This window comes from Ruditapes philippinarum, unplaced genomic scaffold (genome assembly GCF_026571515.1).
Source record: "Ruditapes philippinarum isolate M1 unplaced genomic scaffold, ASM2657151v2 ctg468_1_1_1_1, whole genome shotgun sequence".
In the NCBI taxonomy this organism is placed as follows: Eukaryota; Metazoa; Mollusca; class Bivalvia; order Venerida; family Veneridae; genus Ruditapes; species Ruditapes philippinarum.
Window position 1 is genome coordinate 400021 of NW_026857880.1, and position 23423 is coordinate 423443.

The window sequence follows — 23423 nt, forward strand, 5'->3', positions numbered from 1 at the left end:
CTGCCAAGAGCTAAGATATTTCGCATATAGCATTGCCTAGTACACCTCTATAAAATTATATAAGTCATGCCTCTGGGATCAAAATGGACCTTACTCTGGTGTCACTTATTTTGCATAGACTTGTAAAGTCTTAACAATGCTCTCTCTGAAATGAAAATGCAAAGAGCGTATATATTTTGCATGAACCATTACCTTGTGGTCCTCTTCAAAAGTTATATATATACAAGTATCATGCCCCTTTGGGTCAAAACTGACCCGCCGTGAAGTTCACCTAGTTTAAATTGACATGTAAAAGAAAATACTAGTACTTTTAAGCCTTCTTTTCTGAAATTACAATGCCAAGAGATTAGATATCTAGCAAGTAGCATTGCCTAGTGGACTTCTACAAAAGTTATAGATGTATAAGTCATGCCCCTGGGGTCAAAACTGGTCCCGTTCTTGGGGTCACTTGTTTAAGATAGACATATAAAGTTAAATGTCAAGTTAAATGTCAAGATTGGCCCTGCCACGGGTTATTTTTTAAATAATCTTCTTTTGTGAAAATCCAGTTCCAAGACCTTAGATATCTGGCATGCAGCATTACCAATTGATTGTCAAGAAGTCATCTACAAAAGTTGCCACGCCCTGGGGATCACTTTTTACAATTGTGCACTCTGGAAAACAAGACGAACCTAACGTGACCTCCTTACTCGCTTTAACTTTTTCTAGAAATGTTTAAGGTGAGATATCCAGCGCTATCATGTCCCTCTTGTCAATATTTAGCAACTGAAAGAATTGATTTGCTGGTAATTACTTGATAGTTTGCGCAAAGACAACATGCAGAACTATTGCTTTATTATATGTTTATTTGTGTTAGACGGCTTTGTTTTACCTATAGCGTGTCGGAACATAAAGTTTTCAAAACAAGCCGATTTGAGCGGGTATACTTGTCCTACAATGGATAAGGGTTTTGAATACGATAAGTTGAATTTAATGCAGTGTCTGAAAACTTGTGCTGATAGCTCGTCGTGTTTTGGCGTGTTCCACGACGAAGCTAATATGCACTGTGTAGGGTGCAATAACGAATTTCTTACTTCTTCATCGGCCCCATCTCTAAACGGAATGAAGTACTTCAGACGTCAAAGTAAGTAATTTTAAAGATATACTAAGCTTAAATTTCATATTTGAAAAAAATCATAATTGCTACACAGTGTCTTTGTAAAAATAAAATAAACATATTTTAACTTCAAACAAAGTAGATATGTTGTGTTTTAAATTCTACACACTAGGTGGTTACAATATGAATATATAGTGTAGCTTATTTAAGAAAAGGCCAATTTTACTTGACTTGTAATACGGCACACAGCTTCCAATAATAATAATTTATTCATTCTTTTTTTTTTCAAATTGGATATATTCAGTAAAATAACATAGATTTCAATAAATTTCTGAGAAAAAAGTATTTTACACAAGGATGAGCATCGTATATCTTTAAGATTTTAGGCAGAGTAAGTTTGATAATCCTGGAACTTATTGTATTTCTATAAAATTGGGTTAATGGTGACAAAAACGGTGAACGAAATTAGAAAACGTTCATTGTTATTTCGTTCCAGTAATCTCCAAAAAGGATATTGTTCAACCATTTTTGTCTTAACGATGCCCATTTCTCTTCCTTTTTTTTTGAATATTTCCTTTTGTAGCTGTCTGTGACACACAGGCTTCGTAAATTATAGCTCTCTCTCTCTCTCTTTAAATTCTATCATTTTATTTAGTTCTGACTTTAGTTTTCACGTTAAGGGCACACGTATTATTTGACCTTCTGTTAATTTGACCTACAGCCCATACGCCTGTTTATGTCCTTACTTCTTGGATAGTGAGGATGCAGAATTTGCCCTTGTGCATCCGTTTAACGTCCTTTGGACATCTTTCTAAATATAATGACTCTTAAGTGTCAAATTGAAGTTCCTTTCGCAACCGTTGTTAGAGCATATTTACAAAATATCACAATCGTTGTATTCTGGTTGAGCCGGTATATTGACAGTAGATTTTATTTACAGTTATAGTCCTTGACCAGACTCAATCAAACCAAACTTTAAACATTTGCAATTATGCCTTTTAAGACAACTTTTAATGTTTCTCTAAAATTCTATACAGGGACAATTTCACGACATATAAACATAGATCAGCAGAGTTTAATGGGAAGTTATAATACTTTCCTAAAACCTATTTTACAATACTTAAAGTAAAAGCTGATATTACAAAGATTGTGCTTTTTTCCTCTGTAATGCTTGTAATAAAAAGACATTCCATTCGTGACTTAAAGAGTTTAAATTCAATCTAATCTTTATTTATTTTTTTTGCTATCAATTTAAAATCCATATGTTTCATACCAGACTGCTAAACATCAGTACACGTTTTGAAGGTATAATTCCACCCATTTAAGAAACGGTTTAAAAATCTTCTTCAATCAACAATGTGTCACCTGTTACTTTCGTTGTGCTCATTTTCGTTGAAACATTTTTTCAATCAACAATGCGTTAACTGTTACTTCCGTCGTGCATATTTCCATTTAAACGTATCTTTTTCAATCAACAATGCGTAAACTGTTACGTCCGTCGTGCATATTTTTGTTTAAACATATCTTCTCCTATCAACAATGCGTTCACTGTTACTTCCGTTGTGCGCATTTTCGTTCAAACATATATTCTTCTATCAACAATGCGTTAACTATTACTCCCGTTGTGCATATTTCCGTTTAAACATATATACTTCTATCAACAATGCGCGTTGTGCGCATTTTCATTTAAACAGATATTCTTCTATCAACAATGCGTTAACTGTTACTTCCGTTGTGCATATTTCCGTTGAAACATATCTTCTTCAATAAACAATGCGTTAACTGTTACTTCCGATGTGCATTTTTCCGATTAAACATATTTTTTTCTATCAACAATGTGTTAACTGTTACTTCCGGTGCGCAATTGCGTTTAAACATATCTTACCAGTTGTACCAGTTGTAAACTATTAAATTGTTTCTTCAGTTGTAGTGCTCTTAGTTTATTGTAAATAGTGTTCAGGCACATATACAAATAATAACTTACATTATCTTATTATATATTTTTTATTTTCTATATGTCTATACGTTACCCTAAATTACACCTTATAAAGGAAAAAGAGAAAACAGCGAAATAATAACAATTCATTTTAGCTGTTTGCATTTCAATATAATGAAGATGATTTTGGTAATAAAGATATTTTTTATAATTACCCACACAGGAATGTTTCATATGTTCGTATATGTTTCATTTTTAGCGTACATGATAGTGACTGAAGCGAAAACATGGAGCAAGGCACGGGTAAGCATCGCTTATCTAACTTTGTATTCTTTAACGAATTGAAAATTATGCTCGTTTATAGAACTATTTCAATCATGAGTTATCTAGCAATTTAAATAGCTTATGTGGGAGCAATCTAGAAATAATTCATGGAGAGACATTTGATGTCATCCTTGAAAAACCGCGCCACCAGACATTTTAGTGTCAGCATAATTTTTTAACATATACATTGTACCGATCCTTAACGGAGTTGTCCATCTTTTTAATCAGGACTGATTGATTCTTAGTTAAAAAGAGTTCTGATGCGCAGTATAGCATAGCTTGATTCTGGTGGTAAAGGCTTATCACCTACTCATCATGCAGTGTATACAATACATAAACAGTACTAAGCAGGAACGGAAAAGTTATTACATTGCTTGGTAATATTTACTTGATACTGAATATTGTTTCTTTAATTGCTGTTATATACTATATGTATACACCTCTTTCAGTTAGTTTTGTGGTTGTTGTACATGTAGTTTTTTCCTGATCGCCTAGTAATAGGTGAAGCAGTCTCGTGTTCATGAACTTGCAGCTAAGGTTTAAAACTTTGTTTTCATCTCGTAGCATATATTTGTTTCTATGTATTTCATAAACCATTGTGCAACCGTATCATTTTACTTCTGAGAACTACGGCTGCTGAAAAATATTTACATGTTTCAGCTCAATATTGTCAAACAATGGATGTTAAAACTTCTTCATTACTTTCATTTAGAGGTCTTATCTGTTTGTAAGTTACCTCCCTTTAACAAATCAAATTCAGTATGGGTAGTGATATTAGCATATCAACATAATCAATGTGTAAAATATTCAGTAAGCAATGATGACAGTAATAAATCAAAATTTCATACCAGTATTGATTGTTATGGCATTGTTTTCTAGTTACACTGTTGGAGATTAGGGGGACATTTAGCAGACATTACAACAGAAAAGGAAGAACTATATATAGAGGAACAAGTATTAGGTAATGGTGAATTCTTTTAATATCATATTTTTTCTATTTTATTTTCATATAAATGACCAGGTAAAGTTTAAATATATTGACCTCCACATTTTAACGTACATAACCTAATGGTCAAGGGCACAGGCCGTGAATCAGTTGCTCATGTCAAATAGGAGTTCGGATTCTTTTTAGTAATTAAACTATTCAATATGGTGGCATATTTCTGCCACCAGATAACCACATAACTAACTAGTTAATTAAGAAGTTAACTAGTTATGTAACTAGTTAACCTCTTAATTAACTAGTTAGTTATGTGGTTAACTAGTTACGTAACTAGTTAATTTTTTCAATAAATAAAAGATCATAACGGGAAATAAATGCATGTTAGTGCCTACAACTGCCATCCTTTTATCATTTTACCAGCTTAATGTTAAGTGATTAACTAGTTTCGTAACAATTGCAAAATTGTGCAATTAAGAGGCCGGTAAAGGAAATGAACCAATATCTTTAATAGTACATCAAATTGACAGAAGTGAATAAGCGCATAGGTTGCCGAGACATTATACTTAAAACATCATCAAAAATATTTCCATGACAATTTTTCAAGATCATTCCATCTGACTTTTGAGTTTTGTCGTACCATGAAATACAATATCGTATATATTATATTATAGATTTTGATATTCGGTGTACCCGACATATTAGCAAAACTATTCGTGACTTGATATACACGATGAAAATGAAATAAATATTTATAATATTTATGTTAAAAAAAAGCCGACGTGTGTTTATTGTGATATTGTTTTAATATAAGAAGCTACTAACATGATTTTTTCCGTTATTATTTCTTATTGATTCTTCTAAGCAGTGTAAGAATTTCAAATAAATATCTCAAACATATTTTGCGCAACAAAAGAAAGTCGACGAATTTTTGAAACTATCTTTTAATGTAAAATTCATTGTTGCCCTTTCTTAAGAAACAAATTACTTTCTGATGCATGAAATTCCTTTAATTAAAACACTTGTTATAATTTTTAACATAGATTTTTAAAATCCAGTTATATAATTTCAGACCATACTGAAACTTGGATAGGAGCATCGCGTGAAGAAATTGGAGGAATATTTCACTGGGAAGACGGTACACCCCTGTCTGATCATTATGTGAAATGGGGAATAGATGAACCATCGGACAACCTGGATGAGAAGTGCGTAGTGCTGAAATGGGATTGGCATGATCTTTACTGTGGTATTTTAGCTAGAAGTTTGTGTGAATTTGACTAGTTTGAAGAAAGTCTCAAGTTTACAAATGTGCGTTATCTAAACATTGTTCTCGAAAATTGATGCAGCCACATTGAATCTGTTTGTTTCTAGTACCTGTTATTTGCTACATTCATTGTACGTATTGTTTACATTGACATAAGAAGAAGAAAAAAATCTGTATTTAATATTGTGCTTATGGTAAAATCATTACGTTATAGTTGAAATAATTATAGTGCAAATTCGAGAAGGCTGTCCGTGAAGTACGCGGGCTAACGGGCTAGCAGTCTAGCGGGCTAACAGTCTAGCGGGATAACAGTGTGAACTGGGCGGGCAAGCAGTCTAGCGGGCTAACAGTGTGAACTGGGCGGGCTAGCAGTCTAGCGGGCTAACAGTGTGAACTGGGCGGGCTAGCAGTATAGCGGGCTAACAGTGTGAACTGGGCGGGCTGGCGGGCCAGCGGGCTAAAATCTAAAACTTTATTTATTGAACATAAAAATGTTATGATACATTACCTGGCAGTGTGAAGTGGACGGGCTAACAGTGTAGCGGGCTAGCAGTGTGAACTTGGCGGGCTGGCGGGCCAGCGGGCTAAAATCTAAAACTTTATTGATTCAACATGAAAACGTTATGATACATTACCTGGCAGTGTGAAGAGGGCGGCTAACAGTGTAGCGGGCTAGCAGTGTGAACTTGGCGGGCTGGCGGGCCAGCGGGCTAAAATCTAAAACTTTATTGATTGAACATAAAAATGTTATGATACATTACATGGCAGTGTGAAGTGGGCGGGCTAACAGTGTAGCGGGCTAGCAGTGTGAACTTGGCGGGCTGGCGGGCCCAGCGGGCTAAAATCTAAAACTTTATTGATTGAACATTAAAACCTCATGATACATTTCCTAGCAGTGTGAATTGGACGGGCTGACAGTGTAGCGGGCTAGCAGTGTGAACTGGGCGGGCTGGCGGGCCAACGGGCTAAAATCTAAAACTTTATTGATTGAACATAAAAATGTTATGATACATTACCTGGCAGTGTGAAGTGGGCGGGTTAACAGTGTAGCGGGCTAGCTGTGTGAACTGGGCGGTCTGGCGGACCAGCGGGCTAAAATCTAAAACTTTATTGATTGAACATAAACATGTTATGATACATTACCTGGCAGTGTGAAGTGGGCGGGCTAACAGTGTAGCGGGCTAGCAGTGTGAACTGGGCGGGCTGGCCGGCCAGCGGGCTAAAATCTAAAACTTTATTGATTGAACATGAAAAACGTTATGATACATTACCTGGCAGTGTGAAGTGGGCGGGCTAGCAGTGTAGCGGGATAGCAGTGTGAACTTTGCGGACTGGCGGGCCAGCGGGCTAAAATCTAAAACTTTATTGATTGAACATTAAAACTTCATGATACATTTCCTAGCAGTGTGAATTGGACCGGGCTGACAGTGTAGCGGGCTAGCAGTGTGAACTGGGCGGGCTGGCGGGCCAACGGGCTAAAATCTAAAACTTTATTGATTCAACATTAAAACCTCATGATACATTACCTGGCAGTGTGAAGTGGGCGGGCTTACAGTGTGGCGGGCTAGCAGTGTGAACTGGGCGGGCTGGCGGGCCAGCGGGCTAAAATCTAAAACTTTATTGATTGAACATAAAAACGTTATGATACATTACCTGGCAGTGTGAAGTGGGCGGGCTAGCAGTGTAGCGGGCTAGCAGTGTGAACTGGGCGGGCTGGCGGGCCAGCGGGCTAAAATCTAAAACTTTTATTGATTGAACATAAAAACGTTATGATACATTACCTGGCAGTATGAAGTGGGCGGGCTAACAGTGCAGCGGGCTAGCAGTGTGAACTGGCGGGCTTGGCGGGCCAGCGGCGGCTAAAATCTAAAACTTTATTGATTCAACATTAAAACTCATGATACATTTCCTAGCAGTGTGAATTGGACGGGCTGACAGTGTAGCGGGATAGCAGTGTGAACTTGGCGGGCTGGCGGGCCAGCGGGCTAAAATCTAAAACTTTATTGATTCAACATTAAAACCTCATGATACATTACCTGGCAGTGTGAAGTTGGCGGGCTAACAGTGTAAAGGGCTAGCAGTGTGAACTGGGCGGGCTGGCTGGCCAACGGGCTAAAATCTAAAACTTTATTGATTGAACATATAAACGTTATGATACATTACCTGGCAGTGTGAAGTGGGCGGGCTAACAGTGTAGCGGGCTAGCAGTGTGAACTGGGCGGGCTGGCTGTCCAACGGGCTTAAATCTAAAACTTTATTGATTCAACATTAAAAGCTCATGATACATTCCCTTGCAGTGTGAATTGGACGGGCTGACAGTGTAGCGGGCTAGCAGTGTGAACTGGGGCGGGCTGGCGGGCCAGCGGGCTAAAATCTAAAACTTTATTAATTCAACATTAAAACCTCATGATACATTTCGTAGCAGTGTGAATTGGACGGGCTGACAGTGTAGCGGGGCTAGCAGTGTGAACGGGGCGGGCTGGCGGGGCCAGCGGGCTAAAATCTAAAACTTTATTGATTCAACATTAAAAAAACCTCATGATACATTACCTGGCAGTGTGAAGTGTGGCGGGCTAACAGTGTAAAGGGCTAGCAGTGTGAACTGGGGCGGGCTGGCGGGCCAGCGGGCTAAAATCTAAAACTTTATATGATTGAACATAAAAAACGTTATGATACATTACCTGGCAGTGTGAAGTGGGCGGGCTATAACAGTGTAGCGGGCTAGCAGTGTGAACTGGGCGGGCTGGCTGTCCAACGGGCTTAAATCTAAAACTTTATTGATTCAACATTAAAAGCTCATGATACATTTCCTAGCAGTGTGAATTGGACGGGCTGACAGTGTAGCGGGCTAGCAGTGTGAACTGGGCGGGCTGGCGGGCCAACGGGCTAAAATCTAAAACTTTATTTAATTCAACATTAAACCTCATGATACATTTCGTAGCAGTGTGAATTGGACGGGCTGACAGTGTAGCGGGCTAGCAGTGTGAACTGGGCGGGCTGGCGGCCAACGGGCTAAAATCTAAAACTTTATTGATTCAACATTAAAACCTCATGATACATTACCTGGCAGTGTGAAGTGGGCGGGCTAACAGTGTGGCGGGCTAGCAGTGTGAACTGGGCGGGCTGGCGGGCCAGCGGCTAAATCTAAAACTTTATTGATTGAACATAAAAAAAACGTTATGATACATTACCTGGAGTGTGAAGTGGGCGGGCTAGCAGTGTAGCGGGCTAGCAGTGTGAACTGGGCGGGCTGGCGGGCCAGCGGGCTAAAATCTAAAACTTTATTGATTGAACATAAAAAACGTTATGATACATTACCTGGCAGTGTTTGAAGTGGGCGGGCTTAGCAGTGTAGCGGGCTAGCAGTGTAAACTGGGCTGGCTGGCGGGCCAGCGGGCTAAAATCTAAAAACTTTATTGATTGAACATAAAAATGTTATGATACATTACCTGGCAGTGTGAAGTGGGCGGGCTAACAGTGTAGCGGGCTAGCAGTGTGAACTGGGCGGCTGGCGGCCAGCGGGCTAAAATCTAAAACTTTATTTGAATTGAAAAATAAAACGTTATGATACATTACCTGGGCAGTGTGAAGTGGGCGTGGGCTAACAGTGTGTAGCCGGGCTAACAGATGTGAACTGGGCGGGCTGGCGGGCCAGCGGGCTTAAATCTAAAACTTTGTTGATTGAACATAAAAACGTTATGATACATACCTGGCAGTGTGAAGTGGGCGGGCTAGCAGTGTAGCGGACTAGCAGTGTGAACTGGGCGGGCTGGCGGGCCAGCGGGTTAAACTTTAATACTTAATTGTAATCAACATGAAAACTCATGATAATATTTTCTTAGAAGTGTGACAATATGAAAACCTCATGATTACATTTCTAAGAAGTGTGAAGTGAGAGGGCTGGCGCTGTTCATGATTCATTACTGAAGTCGGCGTTTTTTCATCAGGCAAAAGAAACAGGCACAGTTATGGACTTACAAAAGGATTTAAAACCAAAACCTTTGTACTCGAGCCAACTTGTTTGGCGAACTGGTTAATATACCGGACTCTCAGTCCAGGGGAGAGATTTTTCTGGGGTCACTCCTGTCAAATATTCCGTATTAAATTTAAAACCATTGGGTCTGCAACCAACCAGGGATGGTTATGGAACTGGCCATCTTTTGTTTTAATAGCAAAATCAAGACATTTTTTAAAACTCCTAATCCCGCAGGCTGAAACAAACTACGGACATTAACACTTAATTTAATTGCTTTGACGAGTATACTCAGCCTTTGCGAACATCGAAGATTCCACATCAGTCCGGTGCGCATTCGCGCCGTCTGCCCCAAGGAATCTACACTGTTTACTGCCCCAACCACTGAGTATTTGATTCTAGTGTCCAGGCACCGAACGTGAATCAACCGGCTATTGTTGGCGGCCTATTGATATAAACTCAAAAAAACGAGAACGGTTTGACCCCAAATTCTTTTTGTGCTTAAAATGTTTCTGTTATCATATTTTAACAACATGCCAAGTTTAAAGAAATTCTATTGAACAGTTTTAATTTTGCCTATATGCTTCATATGAAAACTCCCCGAAAACGTGCATTAAGGCTTAAAAAAATATCAACCATAAGAGTCTTTGTCGTCTTTTTATTAATAAAAAATTTTTCTGCGCCGATTGGCAACAGTTGCTTCTCTGTGATCAAAATTCTGATTTTTCCATTTTTCAATACGGGCGTATACAAGAAATACAAGAAAATGCCAGTTTTTATCGTATTATATTTCAATTGATTGATAGAACTTTATGCTGCGCTTCGCGTGGCTTGCAATAAGTTCCAGTTTTAAAATTAAAAAAATAAACAATAACCTAACTTATTAACAATCTCAATTATTATGCAAAAGTTATTTTTTCAAAAAATATCAAGAAATGTCAAGGAAAAGTATTTGTGGTTAATAAACCTTTCGAAAATTTCGAAATTTTTTCACGAGCTTATGCATTTCTTACTGCAACATGCAACATAAAAAATTTTCTGAATACATACACAAGCCAACAAAGTTTATGTATCGTGGATGTGCATAATACATTAGTTCAAACGAATGAACAAACATGAAAATCAATACATGATAAAACGTTAGATAAATTTTTCAAAAATATAAAAATGAATGACAATTGTTGAATAAATTTTGTCAACATATTTGCAAAATTGTCCATTTATATAATGACAGTAACTTAGCGTTTGATGCTATGGTAATTCTTTGTTGTTCTTAGGTGTGTGCCTTTAAAATGATTTTAGATTTTCGAGAAAAAAAAACAACATAATTTAAACAAGAAATCAATAATACAGTCAAATCAAGATAACTTGATCAAATTTGCCATGCATATATAGATAAATATTACCTTGAATGAAAATATTGTATGCACTTTGATTACAACATATGAGAGAGACACATAAACTAAATGTATTTATTAGAAGCAAAAGATATCCCTAATTCTGATATAACTAGCATTAGACAACTGTCAATCAAAATTTCTGGATGACACTCGAATAGACATTAGTTAAAATAAGAAATTACTTGCCCATAAAGCTTAAAAAGCTATAAAAACATGCATATGTGCTACAAAATTCAATTATTTCAACCTATAGGTAAACGATGATATTTATCAATTACAGATAATACCGAAAATATAAGGTTAAAAAAGTTAAGTTTTTTTAAAAGTAAAACATTATGTTATACAGTTAAATTGTCCAATAAAATTATGCAGAGAAGTTGTTGAAAATGATGTTAATAGTGTCATATAGCTTCTGTTTCAAAATCACATTATCATTACAGTTTGGAAACAAAACAAAAAAATTGAAACAAAATGACAATATCCGCTACAGATTAAGTGCTAACGAAAATTTGTAGTTCAATAATAAAACTCAAATTTACACAGTACAACGTAAAAAGATACAATTGCTTTAACTTATGATGTCGTTTCAAGAAAAACTTTTCAAATTCTAATTTATATTCAATAAAGTTTAAACGAAGAACGAAAAGATGGTTTCCAAAAAATTATTTAAAACTAGACTGTGTCCTCAGGACACTGATGCTCCCACTGCTGCAACAACATGTGTAACAAACCTTTTGCATCAGGTATTAAAAACAAGTGGTGATCATGACTAGTACATGAGGAGTAAGTGCTATACAATTTTATGACTAACATAAAGAAAAGGTATTGACTCTGGAGAAAATGCTTGCAAGAAAAAATCCTTTACAACAATGTACACATAATGTCTAGTCAATCTGTGCAAGTTTATTAGAAAATCAGCAAAGTAGAAAATGTGAAGTTGATGCCACAAATGTTATGGCATAAAATGTTATGAGTGGCAATAACAAAAGGCCATAAGTCTGGTAAAAATGGCAGCAGGAAAAAAATTATTTTCTTTACAATCATCTATAAATCCTGCTTGATCCTCTGTATAAGTTTAAAAGAAATCGGTCAGGGAGTTAATGAAGAGCTGATGCCACAAGATTTTATTACTGAACTTATCAAAGGGGCCATAAACTATGAGAAAATGGCGCAGGAAAAATATTTTCTTAACAAGGCCATTAGCAGGGATCCCCGCCAAAAGTGTTTTCTCATTTTAAAATGTAAGTATAGGCAAAATAACAATTTAAAAGGCTTTTGGGGAAGAAAAAAGAAGGGGGAAGTGATTTCAGATTTTAAACCCCAGTAAACTGATGCTAAAAAAACAAAAGGGAATAACTCAAAATTTTGCAGGTAGAGTTATATTTTGTTGCCACTCACCTCTATGAATCTATCCACCTAGAAGTTTTAAGTTTATCCACTTTTTGAAAAAAAAAAAAAAGGGGAAAAACTCAAAAAAATTTTAAAAATTTAGAGTTATCATTCTTTGTGCACAGCATTCCTCCTCAATAAGATCTATCCACCTATGAGTTTCATGTTGACATCTCAAAGACTTTGAGTTATGCTCCACTCAGACAGAAAAATAAAGTATGAAAAATAACAAAGGGCAATAACTCAAAAATTATGCAGGGTGGAGTTATTATTCTTGTGCACTGCACTCCTCCTCATTATGATTCTATACCCCACCTATGAAGTTTTCAAAGTTGATACCTTAAATACTTTTTTGAGATATGCTCCGGACAAAAGTGACTGACGGAAGGACGGACGTACATATGGCCGAGTGCAACTCTATATGCCTCCCACTTCGTGGAGTCATAAAAATCCATATACAAACTAGACTTACAAAAATCAATGTCAAAATAAGGTTAAAAACATTATTCCGATATGTTCCTCTTATAAATTGCCCCCATATCAACAAAGCAATTTAGAGGACATAATATGCATTTGCTCTTGAACCAAAAATACAAACTTCAAATCGACGTCACCTACAGATTAGATTCAAATGTTTGTTCAGTAATGTTTATATATGTTTTATTCGGATCAGTTTAATGTAACTTAATCTAATTACAAGTAATGTGTTTAATGTTGAAACTCTTCTAACTGACACAAGTAGTATCACAGTAGTTCTTACTATTTATTGGTAAAATATTGAGTTGCGCTCTACCCGAAGCTAAACGGCGTGGGCAGTAATATGCATTTTCCATTACTGCCCATGAACAGGCTCATTAAACCGAGCCTGAAATATTTTCATATTGTGTCGCGTTCGTTCCCTTTTTTAATACTGTGATTAGTTTCCACTTATTAAAGGTTTTCTCCCATTACTTCGAGCGCCACTTGCTTTCGGAGATCTGGCGATATATCGTCCTGAAATAAACATTTCAACACAATAAAAATACTTGGCCTTCTAGTTTCAAAATTACGGATTTCATTAAAGGAACATTTTGGGTACGATAAATTATATAACTGCATTATTTTGTAATATTGCATACAATAGCAAAAAAGAATTAACTACATGAACAGCTGTTCACAGTTTGGTTAAAATCAAGATCACCAAGTCAAACCTTTGAAAAGTCATTTCCATACAATAACTCATGTTTATGTAGGAGCGAATTGTAAGTGTTATTTTTAATTTTCTTTCTGAAGGGAACCCCCTACATACCGAAGTCCCAACAAATCATTCACTTGTGTTATATCACAGTATACATGTATATCACTGATTTCTATCCCCTTTTGCAAAAACTGGAGTTATGGGCGCGGAAATGACATTTCTAAAAGTTGACATAGTAAACCTTGATTTTAAGGAAGCGTGACCAAGTTTAGACCGTAAAGTGACCTTGAGTACCCACTTCACACTGCCAGGTAATGTATATAAACATTTTTATGTTCAATCAATAAAGTTTTAGATTTTAGCCCGCTGGCCTGCCAGCCCGCCCAGTTCACACTGCTAGCCCGCTACACTGCTAGCCCGCCCACTTCACGCTGCCAGGTAATGTATCATAAAATTTTTATGTTCAATCAATAAAGATTTTTAGATTTTAGCCCGTTGGCCCCGCCAGCCCGCCCAGTTCACACTGCTAGCCCGCTACACTGTCAGCCCGTCCAATTCACACTGCTAGGAAATGTATCATGAGGTTTTAATGTTCAATCAATAAAGTTTTAGATTTTAGCCCGCTGGCCCCGCCAGCCCGCCCAGTTCACACTGCTAGCCCGCTACACTGCTAGCCCGCCCAGTTTCACACTGCCCGGTAATGTATCATAACACATTTTATGTTCAATCAATAAGTTTTAGATTTTAGCCCGTTTGGCCCGCCAGCCCCGCCCAGTTCACACTGCTAGCCCGCTACACTGCTACCCGCCCACTTCACACTGCTAGGTAATGTATCATATAACGTTTTTATGTTCAATCAATAAAGTTTTAGATTTAAGCCCGCTGGCCCGCCAGCCCGCCCAGTTCACACTGCTAGCCCGCTACACTGTTAGCCCGCCCACTTCACACTGCCAGGTAATGTATTATAACATTTTTATGTTCAATTCAATAAAGTTTTAGATTTTAGCCCGCTGGCCCGCCAGCCCGCCCAGTTCACACTGCTAGCCCGCTACACTGCTAGGCCGCCCAGTTCACACTGTTAGCCCGCTAGACTGCTAGCCCGCTCAGTTCATATTGTTAGCCCGCTACACTGTTAGCCCGCCCACTTCACACTGCCAGGTAATGTATTATAACGTTTTTATGTTCAATCAATAAAGTTTTAGATTTTAGCCCGCTGGCCCGCCAGCCCGCCCAGTTCACACTGCTAGCCCGCTACACTGCTAGCCCGCCCAGTTCACACTGCCCGGTAATGTATCATAACATTTTTATGTTCAATCAATAAAGTTTTAGATTTTAGCCCGCTGCCCCGCCAGCCCGCCCAGTTCACACTGCTAGCCCGCTACACTGCTAGCCCGCCCACTTCACACTGCTAGGTAATGTATCATATAACGTTTTTATGTTCAATCAATAAAGTTTTAGATTTAAGCCCGCTGGCCCGCCAGCCCGCCCAGTTCACACTGCTAGCCCGCTACACTGTTAGCCCGCCCACTTCACACTGCCAGGTAATGTATTATAACATTTTTATGTTCAATCAATAAAGTTTTAGATTTTAGCCCGCTGGCCCGCCAGCCCGCCCAGTTCACACTGCTAGCCCGCTACACTGCTAGGCGCGCCCAGTTCACACTGTTAGCCCGCTAGACTGCTAGCCCGCTCAGTTCATACTGTTAGCCCGCTACACTGTTAGCCCGCCCACTTCACACTGCCAGGGTAATGTATTATAACATTTTTATGTTCAATCAATAAAGTTTTAGATTTAAGCCCGTTGGCCCGCCAGCCCGCCCAGTTCACACTGCTAGCCCGCTACACTGTTAGCCCGCCCACTTCACACTGCCAGGTAATGTATTATAACATTTTTATGTTCAATCAATAAAGTTTTAGATTTTAGCCCGCTGGCCCGCCAGCCCGCCCAGTTCACACTGCTAGACCGCTAGGCTGCTAGCCCGCCCAGTTCACACTGTTAGCCCGCTAGACTGCTAGTCCGCTCAGTTCATACTGTTAGCCCGCTAGACTGCTAGCCCGTTAGCCCGCGTACTTCACGGACATGTTTTTTTTCCTTTTTATTGTATAGATCTAATAGATAGAAATAGAAAGATTTATCAGATAGAAATAGAATCATTTACATGAGTGAAGTTGGCTTAATCGTAACTACATCGTCAGGATATTACAACTATTTCTACCCTTAAAATTTCTAAACTATGAAACAATATATTACAAATTAAAGTTATGCTGATCATTTTTCATTGTTTACAGAATATGTGGCATAGATTATCCAAGGGATGTTGTAATTCTTCATCCATTAGGTAGGGGTATTACAGGACCGGACACAAGTCATTTTGTTGTGAAACTTGAAACATATCTAAGATTTCACAATTTACCTTACAAGGTACATATATTTTACTTTTGTAAGATTTGTATTGGATTGATCATGTTAATATTATAATGTACATTTTATATTATATTTTAACTTTAATTTAAGATATATATTATGTAGATATGATAATTTAAAGTCACTATTCTATAATGTAATAAATATACAGAACAGAACAGAACGAATAGGTTATTTGACTTAAGCATTACAAGCTCATCGTCGATCAACAATGAAAAGAAGCAGAACATATATATTAAATATACAATGTAAATAACAGCGTTATATACTACTTTTGAGCTATTACGCGATTAAAGTCACAGGTTTAAATTGTCAGGTTCTTTTAGTTAGTGAAAATATTTGTTTTGTTGATGCCCTTTTTGGTGGTTGGGCGGGGAGGGGTGGGCTGTTGTTGCTTTTGCTATATAGTATATTTGAAACATGTGTCATCTGTTATAATGATATGCATAAAAAGTATGTTTTAATTCCTCAGTGACCGTGTGTATGTATTTACAATAAGAATCAATATTTATTTTTTGTTTTCGTCAGTCTGACTTCAATATAGATAACTACAAGTTAGGTCCAAAACAGAAAGTTCCTTGGATCGAATATAATGATGTTACACTTGGCGACTCTCAGATGATTATAGAGTTTTTAAACAAGGAGTTGAATGTGGATATGGATGCTCATCTTTCGAAGCAAGAGAAAGCGCTAGCATGGGCAATACAGAAATGGATCGAGGAATTCATGTATTGGTGAGATATGGTTTCTTTTTACATTTGCACAGTCTCCTGACTTTTGACTAGCACAAACAATGCTTGTGATTATTATGTGCTTATCAGAGATGAGTGCATTCAATTGCAGTGTTCTTGAATGGGCAAGGAGGAATGCATGTATTGGTGAGATATGGTAATTTTACATTTACGTAAGAGCAGGGATAATAAAATGCTAAACTGTGTTTATCTGACAGTATAACATACATTAATATTACAGTTTTTTTTCACAGTCAATACGGAAATGGGATGAGGAATTCATGCACTAGTGAGATCATGGGCAATATTTAACAAAAGCGCACATGTTTTTTGATTAGCATAAATAAATCTTAAATGATTCCTTACCAGTGATAGTTGAATAAAACCTACAGTGTGTTAATTGCAAAATAGAAGCTTTACATACTAAAACTTTTGCAAGTTTTATGCTAACAGAAAGACACATGTGTATATTTTTGTGAAAATGAAAATACCGCCAAAATTTCAGAAAATATACGATACTCTCCTATATTCACCGATTTGTGGACTGTTTTCATATTGTAAAAACGTACGTTAGATGGTTTTAATATTGCACGCTTTAATAAATTTGAAGTAAAAAAATGAATTGATTGACCATTGATATGAAATACTCAACTTATCTACATTATACCTGTATTATTGGGGCGTCCGTGGCCGAGTGGTTAAGGTCGTTGACTTCAAATCACTTGCCCCTCACCGCTGTGGTTTCGAATCCCGACAGGGACTTTGGATTCTTTCATGTGAGGAAGCTATCCAGCTAGCTTACGGAACGTCGGTGAAGAACACTCAGGTGCCCGTTCGTGCCTAAAATAATGCACGGAAGGGCACTTGAGGTCTTCCTCCACCCGTAAAGCTGGAACGTCGCGATATGACATATACTGTGTCGACGTGACGTAAAACCCAAAACAAACAAACATGTATTATAATGAAAAACATGTTTATCACAAAACCCATACAATAAAAACTAAATTTCACTACCGCAATGAAGTGACGTCATTTGCGTTAAATGTGAACATGGCGCGCTTTGTTTTTAACGCAAATGATAGCGTTACACTATAGACTCGTCAAAGGAAATGACTCTTTATAAGTGTTAACCGTTCTTATTTTGGATATGTGATAAATAGAATATTATATTCGTGTAGATTCAATGCTATTTCTCTTTGAACTCGTTCAATACTAATTTTATACTCGCCAGAGGTCCGCAAATTACACGATTTCATTCAAAGAGTTCAAATAATTTTCTATTCAATCTACACGGACGCATTCAATATTTTCTTTCATTTCACTTGCAGGATAAGTGTGCAATGGACCTGGGTTTTATTTATAGAAGAAACATTTCAAGATGGTATTTCACCCTTTCCTTTAGATGAGAAGTCGGCGGTTAAAGTCTGGGTAGCCAATATGACATATACAGCAGGAATAGGAAGACATAGCGAGGAGGAAATTCTGGAAATAACAGTCTCAAATTTACGAAAGTTTTCTGATATTTTAGGTACTTTTTTGCGTTGTTAGGTCTTCTAGAGTTTATGTTATTTCAGGTAAACATGATTCTATGTCTTGACTCAAAGTCAGATACCGATTTTTCTCTTATTAAATAAAATTTCAGAGTAATCATAGGTTTCATAGTTTAATTATGAAAATGAAAAGTCTATTGAATCTGTTTTAAATTGTTCGGTGATGGGACATGCGGTTTTACTTTTATTAAAAAGGAAAATGTTCTGTCTTTGTACAATTTTACGTTTATTTCATGCATGATAAGAGAAATAGCAATATGTCTAAGATTAAAAATATCATGACGAATAAAATGATTTAGATGAAAGGCCTTATTGATCAATTATATATTTAAACAATGTTACATTATGAATTTGGTTTTCAACTTATAACTGATTTGTTGCTTTCAGGGGAAAGGCAGTACATTTTCGGAGACAAAATGAGCACCGTGGACTGTTCTGCATTCGGTATATTATCTCAGATGAGATGGTTAACCCCTAAATCATGCCCATGTTATAAGGTTTTTGAAGGTAAACATTTATTAGAGTACAAATTACCTATTGTTACCAATCTTTGGGTTCACATATGTAATACACTTCGGTCGAGCGAAACAGAGTCTTTAATTGTAATGTGATAAGCTCAATTTTATTTATATCAAAGCACATGTATTGGCCCCGGAAGACGCTTCTTTGTATTAAAGCATGTATTGGCTGAGGATATATTCTGATTAAGCCGGTGCTAGGGGGCGTGGACAGTAGCTTGTACTTACCAGTACTTTCTATGAACAGGCTGAATTAAACCCAGCTTGCAACATTTTTAATTTTGTCGCTCTGGACGTTCTTTAGGAATTTTGTTTTTCTCTATTTAAGAAAAGAAAAAATGTACAGAACGATAGAGTTATCCGATAAGCTGTGGATTTTATTCACAAGCAAGCTATGAAAAAGCGATTTTTAAAACATGTTTTTATGTACCATTTGAAAATTGTATACACATTCGAAACAAATGTTCTCAAGTTATGATCTATCTTTAATTACGTTTTCATTGTAATGACATTTTTGTACCATTTAGTAGTCTGAAAGGGAATTGCCTTTACCACGGCCTTTACTATGGAACCGATTCCAGTGGCATAACCAGGTTGGTACTTTAGTTATTCTATTTTTGTCTGTTATATTTGCTTTTCTATATTTTCAGATGGTGAAATATCTAATGTTGTAAAATACCTGGACAGAATACGAGATCATTATTGGCCTGATTGGGACAATCCAAGATTTTAGCTGGCGCTCTTAGTCATTGATATTTGTTCTTGTAAAAATGAAAGGCAACCCATAGCGTCTGGACGCACCTAAATTATTCGACACGATAGTGTTGTCTGATAATGTTCTACACACGACACGTTCAGGCAGTACATAATTATTCTATAATATCCTCTAAAATGATAAATTGTACTGTCCAGATTATAGATTACAATCGTGCATTACAAGACTGCCAATAAAATGATGCTAAATGTAAAAAAATAAATGTATCATGTGTTTAGCTTTAAAATATGTTATCTATTGCATGATTTATATGGCATCGTGAAATTGATAAAAGCAATAAATCGATTAAGTGTACGTGTTTATAGTGTGTTGTTTTTCCTTAACGTGCGGAGGCAATTTATCTGTTAGGTTCATAAATTGTTTACAAATGCATTTGTGTTGCCTAGTAATTTGTTTAACAGGAATATTAATGTTCTTAGTATTTATTTAAATACCAGTCTTACTTTGACGTAAATATCGTGCAGACGGTTATATGTCATGTAAGAATTTTTGTACGTAAAGTGAATGGTTGTAATTTGTTTTGCTGTGCAAAAATAGCAATTTATTTCAGCATGTTTATTTTAATATTTATAGTGTAACACAATATTCTAGTTTTATTGATACACTTCATTTCAGATTTCAAATTTGAATTGATAATATAAATAATTGATTACGTGTTTCATGTGGTTTTCTTTAAATTGAGATATTGACCTGTGCATGGATTATCAAAACTGTGTTATTATTTTATTCCTTGCACTTTCGTGTACCTACACGACCATGTTTTGAAATATTGCTATCAGTATATAGTGGTATATTGCTTCATATTTTATAATTATATAGGTCATGAAAAACTAACACGTTGTTTAGCCTTTACTCAAAATATTCATACCAACTTCTGCATTATAGCACAGTGGGATTCAAGGTATGTTTTTCATATGTGATATTGAGCAGTATCCCTTTGGAGTATGCCGGCTTATAAAGATGACCAAACTTATACTATAAACACGCAGTGGTGTGTTTAGCATTAGTGATAGTAAGTCATGCCGAAAGTGTAGTGATACATTGAAAGCTAGTGCGCGTAAACAGACCTTGAATCTGAATTTCAACACAATGATGACGGTTATTAATTGAAGCGCTGGAAACACACGAAACTTCATTTATAATTTACTTTCGTCATACCTAGTAAGATAATCACGGGGGAGGAAGTGTTACACGAAGGATGGAGTTCTTATGATAACTTGTTTGGAGTTCTTATGATAACTGTCACGGAGTTCCTGGAAAAACGTTACGGATTTCTGTGGAAACTTTTCTATATACTTGGAGAACTCGCTTAAAAATGGTTATTTTTAACTTTAAATGGGGAGTTTGAGGTGCTAAATTTAACTTTGATAATTAAGCTTGCCCTACATATTGTATTTTGTTTCAGAAAAAATCTTTTAGTCCATATTTTGTCGCCTTTTTAAAAAAATATCTGGTAGTTTTTAGAAAAATTACCAAATTACTTGCTAATTCGTACATATTGACCTTTTCATTTGTGATCTTCTTCATTGCTATACTTAATTACCTAATTATTATGGAGAGTTGCAAACATAAAGCCCAGGCTAATAAATTTATACTCGATTTTTCAAATGTTACGGAGTTCTTGCGATAAACTCAAAAATATGTCCTGGAGTTCTTATGATAACTTTTGTTACTGCCAGTGTGTTTTTGTGCTTAATCGCGGCACGTTTAAGCGTATTTTATAAGTCAATAAGTGTGTAAATCATTATGAAGCATAGTACGCTTATCATTTGCACAAAAATTTGGTTATATAACGTTGGTTTTGATCGTGTTTTTCAGTTCAAGAGATATTTTTCTAACCTCCGTTCTTTGTGTTTGTTTGTTTTGGTCTTTGTGTGTGTGTGTGTGTGTGTGTGCGTGCGTGCGTGCGTGCGTGTGTGCGTGCGTGCGCGTGTGTGTGTGTGTGTGTGTGTGTGTGTTTAATATTTTATTGGAATGACTGTAAACATACTTGATGAAGAGCATTTACTTACAGGATAAAAATACGCTTTGAATTTAATACTCAAGCATGATTTCGTCATATATACATTATTCCTGGCAGTTTGAGAGAACCTATCGGTATGCATGTAAATGGTTTTCAGCAAAATAGGAGGTAGTATGGACTACCTTTATCTAAATGTAATGAGGTGGGTGTCGTCTTTATGTATTCTTTCTAAAAGGTATCAGTTTTTGTCATAGAAACGTATAAAGTTCTATGACAATGATATGACGATAGAAAGTAAGTCTTCAATAAGATATGTGAGTCACCGTAAAGTTCATGCCGTTTATTCTCTATTAAATCCAATGTAGCATCACGTGACGTACAGCAATTTCCATATTTCGGAAAATTACTGCATACATTTTTCTCCTAGTGGAAATTTTGCAACAACTTTTGCTGTAATTGATTACAAAAATATATTGTCGAACTTCCTTCGCTCGAACCCGTAGGGCACGTGCAAATCTGTCGAAGAGATCGGTAGTAATCGGTTGATTTTTTATGCATGAAAAGATCATACATTTCGGGTGCATGGGTGTGAAGGATATACGATACATGGTATATAATGATACAATTTACTTAGCCGCTTCTTGAGGGAAGCCCACCTACGTATTGTCTGCTTTAGAAAGGCGGTTGCTTAAAACATGTAACTGAGAAAAAAAGTGTAAGTTTTAAACAATTTTTCCTTGGCGGTTTAAGCCATCCGATGTTACTGCTAAATACAGGTGACCGCTATTTCAGGTTTTCCTGAAGATTTTTGTTTGTTTGTTTGTTTTATTTTACGCCTATTCCCAACAGTATTTCAGTCATATGGGCGCGGGTAGTTTCCTAACCATCGTTCCTGGAGAGTTACACCAGTACTAGACTACCTTCCTCCGTGCTAAACTACCAAAGCATCTCCCGGGGATCGAACCCACGCCAGAGAGGTAACTGTATTAGAAGTCATCGACTCAAACCCCTCGACCACGGAGGCGGTCGTTCCTGAAGATAGCTTAGCACCTGTTTATCCTATGTAGACTGTACACCAACGCAGTTTCATGTCTTCTCCAGATATATATTGAATGATCGTGTTTTAATTTTGCCACATGGCCTCAATGTTGCATTTGCGGAAACTTATGACATAAAACTTTTGTTGACGAACAGTATACATAGAAACATTTAGTGCATTCGTTGTCAATATGATTTCGCACAAATTTAATTAGGAACTAAAACACGACCAAAACCAACGTTATATAACCAAATTTTTGTGCAAATGATAAGCGTACTACGCTTCATAATGATTTACACACTTATTGACTTACAAAATACGCTTAAACGTGCCGCGATTAAGCACAAAAGCACACTGGCAGTAACAAAAGTTATCATAAGAACTCCAGGACATATTTTGAGTTATCGCAAGAACTCCGTAACATTTGAAAAATCGGGTATAAATTTATTAGCCTGGGCTTAATGTTTGCAACTCTCCATAATAATTAGGTAATTAAGTATAGCAACGAAGAAGATCACAAATGAAAAGGTCAATATGTACGAATTAGCAAGTAATTTGGTAATTTGTCTAAAAACTACCAGATTTTTTTTAAAAGGCGACAAAATATGAACTAAAAGATTTTTTCTGAAACAAAATACAATATGTAGGGCAAGCTTAATTATCAAAGTTAAATTTAGCACCTCAAACTCCCCATTTAAAGTTAAAAATAACCATTTTTTAAGCGAGTTCTTCAAGTATATAGAAAAGTTTTCCACAGAAATCCGTAACGTTTTCCAGGAACTCCGTGACAGTTATCATAAGAACTCCAAACAAGTTATCATAAGAACTCCATCCTTCGTGTAACACTTCCTCCCCGTGATAATGTGAGACTTTAATCAAGTCATGGCGTAAAAGAACTTTTTCGTGTCGTTAGATAGGTTTTT

The 23423-nt window shown here is 36.7% G+C and overlaps 1 protein-coding gene across 1 annotated transcript; it reads left to right on the top strand.

Moving 5' to 3' along the window:
• The first annotated feature begins 810 nt into the window (after window positions 1–810).
• On the top strand, window positions 811–19995 carry LOC132751363 (failed axon connections homolog). Its single transcript, XM_060741525.1, has 9 exons — window positions 811–1123; window positions 3292–3335; window positions 4236–4317; window positions 5369–5501; window positions 15789–15921; window positions 16453–16658; window positions 17984–18183; window positions 18593–18712; window positions 19374–19995. Exons 1-9 carry the CDS (start codon window positions 817–819, stop codon window positions 19454–19456), a joined length of 1308 nt encoding a protein of 435 aa, XP_060597508.1. The 5' UTR covers window positions 811–816; the 3' UTR covers window positions 19457–19995.
• The last annotated feature ends 3428 nt before the right edge of the window (window positions 19996–23423 follow it).

Bases quoted from the DNA above. Each gene is read 5' to 3' on its own strand.
- LOC132751363 (XM_060741525.1), top strand. From the start codon at position 817: ATGCAGAACTATTGCTTTATTATATGTTTATTTGTGTTAGACGGCTTT. The intron at 5,502-15,788 runs GTGCGTAGTGCT...CATTGTTTACAG, and splicing joins TCGGACAACCTGGATGAGAA to AATATGTGGCATAGATTATC. The intron at 18,184-18,592 runs GTACTTTTTTGC...TGTTGCTTTCAG, and splicing joins AAAGTTTTCTGATATTTTAG to GGGAAAGGCAGTACATTTTC.